The following is an 8,605-nucleotide window of genomic DNA, read 5'->3' on the forward strand; positions in this document are numbered from 1 at the left end:
AGATAATTGTGTCAGGTTGAATGCAAGACTGAAGTCAGTAGATCAATGAACTGTCAACGAGGGGGGGAAGAAAACACGAAAAGCGAGCCCTTAATTTACGATTTTAACAAATTAATGAATAAAACAAATTATTTAAAGTGGTCTTCATTGAAAATAATGTTAAAACCGTTTTTTTTCAGCCAATAATTGTCTGTAGAACGTAGCATTATGTGCAAATAATATGGGATTATTAAACATATGCTTAATATAACACTGAGCACTGCTTTATGTCAGTGCTGTAAAATATTTTGCAAAATATTAAATGTGTGAATATATATGTATATATATATATATTTTTTTTTTTTTGTAAAATATTTTCCAAATATGACAAATATTACAAGTATCAGATTAGAGTTCTACAATAGCTTGTCCCCCAGGGTTTTTTTTTTTACCCCCTCATGAGTTTGGCTATTTGCTGTTCCTGTTCCAACCCTCCATGACTACAGTAATGAAGTGTGCTGTAATCTCATCAAATATAAGCCAACATTTTTTTAAAATGTTCTTTTCGAAAAATAAAAAGTTCAGGAAAGGATGTTAACGGGTATAATAAAATAAGTCATGTTTCACAAACAAAAGGCACAATTTATTAAGTCAACACATTTACAACTTGAAATGTATCAATGTAGATGTCTACCATTAATGCAGTGTCTGTTTGATAACATACATAGCAGTGAAGTAATGTAATATTTTGTGGAAGAACACTTCAAAATAAAAATGTCTATGGGGTCCTTCCTGTTTTTTGCTGACTTCCTTGCACATTGTACACCAGAGATTTGACTGTATTTAGATATAGTGAGTCAAGTTGCACTTTGCTTTTCCCACCAGGTTTCCTATATTAATGCCCCAAACCAAATGCAAAAGTTTGAGCCATTTAATTAACCATAAGTTTCGTTTAAAAAAAAATTCAAGTTAAGGAACAAAGAAAAGTCTCCCAGCCACAAATGCGGTTCTGCGAAATAACAGATCTGTCATCTGAATTCTGTAGTCTACAGACAATCCTAGATAAAAGGCCAGGGAATGTTATTACAGAGCAAAGGTTACTTTAATTAAAGCTTTAATTTAAACAAGATGAGAGTCATTCAATTACTTCAACTTTGTTCCTTGCCATGTAACACCTCACCAATTTATGTGTTATGTTAGCATTTGTACGTCACAGAAGTGTCTCATAGGACCATCAAGAAGTTTTTTGACACAAAAAATGAATTTACCAGCATCACTAAGCAGATTATCATTACTTCAAAGCAAAATTGCACCAACTGACATTTAAGCAGCAGATATTGTTCAGAATGCTGTCAACAAAAAGCACATATAAACATATTTTAAATAAGCCTAAAGATGCAAGAGAGCCCAAATTGTCCTGTGGTGTGATGAGCACAGGGTTCAGAGGTCAGAAGCTCATGAGGAGGTCACGCTCCTGCATGCTGGTAAGGAAAGACTTCCCAAAAACGAAGGAGTGAAGGCCTGCCCGCAGCTTCTCCGCCATCGCCATGATGATATTCAAGTCCCCTTCCACCGTTAAGTCTAAATCAGTCTTCAGATTGCGCAGAGATCTGAAAGGTTTCTTCCCCTTCTGCCTGTAATCATCAATAATAATCAATATTACCTGGATATACAGTAAACAACATAATCATGACCCCGCTCCCCTTAGTTACTGTTTGTAACGATGCTAAATTATTTTTTACCAGTGCATACTCTGCTGCTGACAAACATGGACATGCAATCGTGCTTTGTGAATGACCTCAGGAATTATTATACACTTCTGAATCAAACTTGAATTTAAAATACAGACAGCAGAAAGGTTTCAGGTATGCCAGTGAAGGGGTGTTGTAATGTATGGAAGCTTGCATAATGAATTTTATCATGTTTAACTAAAAAAAAGTGCATTTTTTTCGTTTGAATTGAAATAAGCAACACAGATCAGAAAAATGAGCTAAATATTATATTAAATCATTTGTTACTTATTGATAAAATTCCATCACAATATTCATTATTGCGACTGCTTAAATAAAACTGACCAAAAATGTTAAATTATGCTATAAATCTTTGCTTACACTACCAATCAAAAATTTGTGGACAGTATGATTTTTTTTAAGGAATGAAACTTTTATCCAGCAAGGAGCATTACAGTGATTAAATGTTTCTTTAGCAGCAAATATAAAATTATTCAAATAGAAAGACAATATTACAATTTTAATTATTTTAAACTGTAATAATATTTCACAATATTACTGTTTTTACTGTATTTTTGATCAAATATATGCAGCCAACCCAAAACTTTTAAATGGTAGTGTATATCACCCACCTTTGCATGATACTACAAAGATTGTGTTTAATTAATTAATGGCAGAAGGTCTGGACTCCAAGAGGACATCTGACTGAGATGTAAAGCAACCAATCACAGCTTGTTTTGTTCAGCATCATGTTTAGGGGAACGGAAATTTAAAGTCGATGACCCTATAATAACAGACCAGCGTGCAATTCACTCGAGAACACTGTACAAGTTTACTGCAACAATGGAGCAATAATGTTGCTGTGAACTTCAAAAACCTTTGAAAATTCAGCGTTTAGTTGATCATAATAAGCATTTATTGTTACAGTTGTAAACACGACGGCTTTCTTTTTTTACATAATGGGGTTCCCGACAGCTTTGTTTCCAGATGGACCGTTAAATAATAATAATAATAATACAATTAATTCATTACATTTATATAGCGCTTTTCTCAGAACTGAAAGCGCTTTACATAGAAGGGGGGAATCTCCTCAACCACCACCAATGTGCAGCATCCATCTGGATGATTAGACAGCAGACATACTGCACCAGCTTATTGGTGGAGAGGAGACGAAGTGATGAAGCCAATGAGTATATATGGGATGGATGATTAGGAGGCCATGATGGACAGAGGCCACTGGACAAATTTGGGATTTTTAATGACCACAGAGAGTCAGGACCTCGGCTTAACATCTCATCCGAAGGACGGTGCTTTTTGACAGTAGAGCGTCCCCGTCTCTGTACTGGGGCGTTAGGACCCACACAGACCAGGCTCAACCCTGCTTAGCTTCAGTGGGCTACCAGTCTTGAGTTACAGGGTGATATGGCTGCTGGCCATATTAATGGCCATGTTAAAGAACGCAACATGCAAGTCTCCCAGAAATTCTGGAGAACTCAACCAATCAGAAGACAACTTCGAACCTCCCGAAGCGTTTCCCATATTTTGCGCCATATGCATCAGACGTTCAGCCAACTGTCCGTGGGCAAAACATTTAAGGCTGAGACTAAAGTGGTTGGTGAGGTTTTGAGCTCAAAGCTGCTGTACTTACGTCTCATCCTCAATATATCGGAGCAGTGTCAGGGCCTTCCTGTGCAGCAGGAGAAGGAAGTGGGACAAATACACACTCCGCAGAGACAGACCTGGTTTCAACAGAAACACCTAGAAACCAACAAAGATGCATTCACACACACGTTATCAAGGCCAAAGTTGAGGAAGAAAGGGAGTCAAAAAGGAGTCACAGCAGGCTTACCTCATCTATGAAGGACTTCACAAGCATGTCTTTGTGCATCACGTCCTGAAATATATTCCTAAGAAAAACCATAAAGATTAGTTAGCGATTCAGAGGGTTCAAGAAGCCTCTTATATCCTCTTAAGAAACTTTAAGAGCTACTTTTAATTCTATAAAATAAGGTTCAGTAGCTGACTACTTGACATGTGATTATATCGTATCGAGCGAATGATATGGTGAGCGCCCTCAAATATTATTAAAATTTATGCTGATTTGAGGCTCAAGATATTATTATTATTATCAATGTTGAAAATAGTTGTGCTGCATAATATTTTGGTGGAAATCTTTCTGGATTATTTGCTGAATAGAAAGTTCCAAATAAATATAAATATTGTATAATCAATTTAATACATTGCTACATCGCTGAATAAAATAATTAATTTATTAAAATTTTGCTGAGCTCAAACTTTTAAACTGTACTATATACAGTATTAAGTATGAACATGAATTAACAATGAACAATAGTACATTTAGAAATAAATTAAGATTTAACCTAGATTAATAAATGCTGTAAAAATGCTGTTTGTTCGTTGTTAGTTCATGATACCTAATGCATTAGCTAATTTGTAAACCTTATTGTAAAGCGTTACCAAATATTTTAACAGGTCCTCTGTGATTTAATGACATTTATTATGGTGGATCTCTGAATCATTCATCATGATTTACTTTGCAATAATAACCAACTGACTGATTATCCCTTACATATATATATTTTTAAATTCTGTGTATTTGAATAGAAGACCACGAGAGCTTGTTATCCTGACAGTAAGAAACAGCCAATCATAATACAGCTTCCAGACTAAGAAGGTATGTAGGGCTCATACAAATCTGGGGTGTAGGAGTCCTGGGCATTGATGAGGTTGTCTGAACTGATGTCATCCTCGCTGGCGGCCCTCCAAAGGGCACTGAGCTCAGAGCGCATGTAGCGCCGCTGATGATACGTGTGCTCGTGGCAGGGTGGCATCTGCTTCACCGTGTTAATGTCCACGTCGATGTGGGTGGTGGGGTACGGGGAGTACAGAACCTGCCGGTAGGGTAACACAAAGCTCCCAGTGGAGTCCTGGGAAAGAGAAGAGTCCTTAATGATTATGGGTAGTAATGGGCAGCAGTTATAAGTTTCTCATGGAGGGATGCTGTGGATACCTTAAGAAGGCCCTGAACAAAGAGACCGGTGTCATATTTAAACGAGCCATCGGGGTGACAGAGTCGAGAGCACTTTCTCTCCGCAGGAGTGAGGAAGAGACACAGCGTGAGCACTATCTACAAAAGGAAACATCATTATTTGGCTTACATACTAAGGTGTGAATGTAGAGAAATATCTATGCAGGAATGTGTACCTTATTGACTTTCTCAGGATTGCTGCCAACCACCATGGAGCAGCCACAGGTCTGAAGATGAGAGCTGATAGCCCTATGATAGAGAAAGATGGCAAACCTTACTAGACTCAATTCAGATCATTGACTTCTACTAAAGATGTAATATGTCTTACTTGTGCAAAAAGTCTTCGTGACAGCTGTCTCCAATATCATCATCGTTGAGCACAGTGTCCTTTAGCTGTAACAAGGAAAATTATTTCTTTTTATGGTTCAGTGAGAGTGAGAGAGAAAAACATTCAATTTTTCAAAACTGTCACAAAAAGATCAAATGTATTTGCTACTGAGTGAGGATGGTTATGCATCTTTGCAGCAAGATCCACCCTTAGAAACCAATCAGTGTTTTTGTTTGCTCGTACGATGGCATTTTTAAATGATAAATAATACAGTATATATTTAATGAACAAAATATATTTATAAGTATTTACAATGTTCATTAACTGGTTAATGACATGACACTAATTCTTTTGTTCAGGATTTATATCAGTATTCAAAATACAATGATGAGCATGTTTTTATTTTTTCTGAATTAAAGGAGATGTATGTAAGAAATGTATTTCAATTAATCATAAAATGGCCCTGATATGTCACTAGACATTAAGAAATCATGTTCATTTCAAATACTTATATCACTGACAACAGTAGTCCGGCCAGGATATTGTCATTTAAAAAGTGAAGTTGCAGCCCTCAACTGATGTTGATGTTGTCATGTTGTGTTTTGGCCTGAAGCGCCACCCTTCACCTATCTACCAATCACGAAGTCAGTAGTGTTTCGGCATCGGGGTTGCCAGCTCTGCTCTAGTTACCACAGCTACGTAGCAGCCTATGTTCCTGCTGGATTCTGCAGCCTATCTGGCAACCTCGAGTCAGGGGGGAGGGGAAGGGGATACACCGCTCTACAGTAATTTGAAAGTGATTGCAGTACCAGTTTTGGCCACAATCTTACATACAGCTCCTTTAAAAATCACTGTCATATTTGGGGGGGGGCACAAAGTAAAAAGTATCAGGGTAATACAACTGTCTTGATATTTTAATGAAGAAAAAAGCCTCATTAATACTAATAATACTCAATTATTTTATTGCACTAGTAATTAATTTGTATTAACATTTTATTTTATTTGCATTATTCTATTTTTTTAAATATGGGAGAAGCAATCTGAGTTTGGCTCACATCCCAATCTCCTTCAGTTCTCATCACTTTCTGTCTAAACTAAATTCTCACTGTGAACAAAAAAACTTACAAAAGCCTCTAAAAAATGTCTAAATACTCACATCCACCTCCTCTGGTACGCTGTGTTTCTTCATGGAAGTGAGAAGCTCCATTATGGGAACAATCTCAGATGACAACATAGAGATTATGTTGTAACCCTACAAGATAAAACACACACACACAAATAAGCATTACAAAAACAAACACTCAACAGCTGGATTCAAGTACAATTTAAGTACACAACTCGAAGCAAAAACCTTCTGCATGCAGATGCGTCCCTTGCGGATAATGTGTTTGAGTCTCTCCACACACACGCTGTGCAGTGGCAGGTAGAAACTGAGCTCTGACTGCGGCAAGATGATTGACAGGGCGCAAGTGTTCTTATCACCCTTGAGTTCTCCGTCAAAAATCAGTGAGACGATGATGACTCCCTTTTCCGCCAAGACGAAGAATTTCACATCCACTGCGCCGCTCTCCGCATTTCGCAAAATCTCGCCGTTCAGCGTGTGATTGGCCAGAAACGTGACCTCTCCATCACTGAGCAGCGACAACCCCTGACCTTTGGGGGCCCAGATGTGGCGTACACGAGGTCCCAGGATGTTGTCCCAGTAAGCGAAGGTCGCAGCCAACATGGGACACCAGTCCTCAACCAACACTTCAGTCTTAGCCACAGCTGGAGACTGCGGGGGACAGGCTGCGGACATGATGGCCACTCAAGCTGACCTTTACACTCAAACTACTGTCAGTCTCACAATGCAGAAGTCAGTGGTGACAAACAGACTGTAACATCCCTCTGCTGTTGCATTGCCCTCATGCAATCTGTTTGAGAGGAAGAGAAAATACAGTGGACTAGAAAGTGAAAACAGTGGCATGACAAGTAAACCAGGCCAGTATAACATTATAACATTGCATTGTTGACTTCTAACCTAGACACATTTTGGCTGAAAAATATCATTTTCTTTTAAAGAAAAAAAAGCACACACACAAGCTTTTTGACCTCAGAGTATGTCAAAATATCAAAATAATTTAGAGCTGCCATAGAGCTTAATGTACTGTATGTCAACACCGCAGTCTGTTGTCAACACATATCAAGCTAATGTTAATCACTACACCGCGACTTACATCTATCAAATTCATCTGTGTTAGCTTGAATTATCGTAATGAATCTCTATATATATATATATTGTCGCCAATATGTTACACATACAGAATCTTACCCGTTTTAGCTCGAAACAACAACAACACATTCGTCCTCCCTTTCCCGGTTCTCTGCTGTCATTGGCAGAAGGCTGCGAAGAAGCGCGTTGCTGAAGCGCTGGGCACAACAGCGCCCTCTGGCGGGTCAACGAGTAATTTGATTACCCGAGACCGGGGGGAAATTGAATTACCTTGTGAGTTGTTTTGTCAAACCATCACTTTAGGCTGTGATCTGTATTGAGGAAGATACCGCTGTTGTATTATAGTATCGAACTGCGTTGTACATTATATTGCTATTATATTAAATTATTGGGGTTTTTTGTCTACCATGCCCTGACACCACAGCTAAATAGCTGTTGTATTGCTTTACACTTCAGTGTTATTTAATATACTATTGTAGGGGCGTCGCTGGAAAAGAGCCATTTTTTTTGCTGTGTCCCATTTAATTGTTACTGATAAATCCTTATCTGACGTGAAATATTAACGTATAGGATAATTTGACACCATGTGTCCGTGCTTTCTGTCGGCTGTCAGAACCAACCAACCCAATTTGCAAATGAATCTTTCGGTTCTATTGTGTGTGTTAGTAAATCGGTTCGCCATTTAGTCTGAATCAATCTTCACCAACGGACTGAATCATTTGGATCACTTTCTCATTACCCCTGACAAAGTAACGTTACGATATATTATTATAACAAACACGGAGAACAAATAACGTTAGAGCGCCATATTAAGTAGATTTTCACCTAGCCACAGTCCACTGAAACAAACCTGAAAATGCTATCGTTTGCCAGCGAAGATCGTTTTTATCACTGCAGGTAAATACATGATTTTCCCAACCAAAAGGGTATTAAAACACTATCCCCCCTGGTTTCACAGACAAATTAGGCTTAAGTCTAGTTAGAAGAAAAGCATGTTTGAGTTTTAACTGAAAGCAACTTGCATTGACATATTTAAAATATAGGCTAATGTTTTTTTTCTAAGGCACATTTATAAAACTACTTAAATGTCCTAATTAAACTAAGGCCTAGTCCTGGCTTAATCTAAGCCCTAGCAGTCTGTGAAATCGGGCATATGTTTGAGTGTAAGAAAACTAATATACATAAGCATTTTTTAAAGATATATCAAGGCACATTAATGTAACTATCAAAGTTATATGATATAATTTACACTGGTAGGCTACTAGCACAGCAGGCTACGTTTTTAAAGGCATAATCTGAGGCAAAAT

The 8,605-nt window shown here is 37.8% G+C and overlaps 1 protein-coding gene across 1 annotated transcript; it reads right to left on the bottom strand.

The window, feature by feature from the left end:
- Window positions 1–600: 600 nt before the first annotated feature.
- c9orf72 (C9orf72-SMCR8 complex subunit) lies at window positions 601–7,499 on the bottom strand. Its single transcript, XM_084391537.1, has 10 exons — window positions 7,398–7,499; window positions 6,438–6,999; window positions 6,243–6,338; window positions 5,087–5,151; window positions 4,935–5,007; window positions 4,741–4,857; window positions 4,422–4,657; window positions 3,559–3,616; window positions 3,358–3,467; window positions 601–1,613 (listed from the first exon to the last, which is right to left on the bottom strand). The coding sequence occupies exons 2-10, from the start codon at window positions 6,882–6,884 to the stop codon at window positions 1,427–1,429; spliced, it is 1,389 nt and encodes a 462-aa protein (XP_084247663.1). The 5' UTR covers window positions 6,885–6,999; window positions 7,398–7,499; the 3' UTR covers window positions 601–1,426.
- Window positions 7,500–8,605: the final 1,106 nt, after the last annotated feature.

This window comes from Rutilus rutilus (genome assembly GCF_951802725.1).
Source record: "Rutilus rutilus genome assembly, chromosome: 20".
Classification (NCBI taxonomy): domain Eukaryota; kingdom Metazoa; phylum Chordata; class Actinopteri; order Cypriniformes; family Leuciscidae; genus Rutilus; species Rutilus rutilus.

Bases quoted from the DNA above. Each gene is read 5' to 3' on its own strand.
- c9orf72 (XM_084391537.1), bottom strand. From the start codon at position 6,884: ATGTCCGCAGCCTGTCCCCCGCAGTCTCCAGCTGTGGCTAAGACTGAA. The intron at 5,008-5,086 runs GTAAGACATATT...TCTCTATCATAG, and splicing joins CACGAAGACTTTTTGCACAA to GGCTATCAGCTCTCATCTTC. The intron at 3,468-3,558 runs GTAAGCCTGCTG...GTTGGTTTCTAG, and splicing joins TGAAGTCCTTCATAGATGAG to GTGTTTCTGTTGAAACCAGG.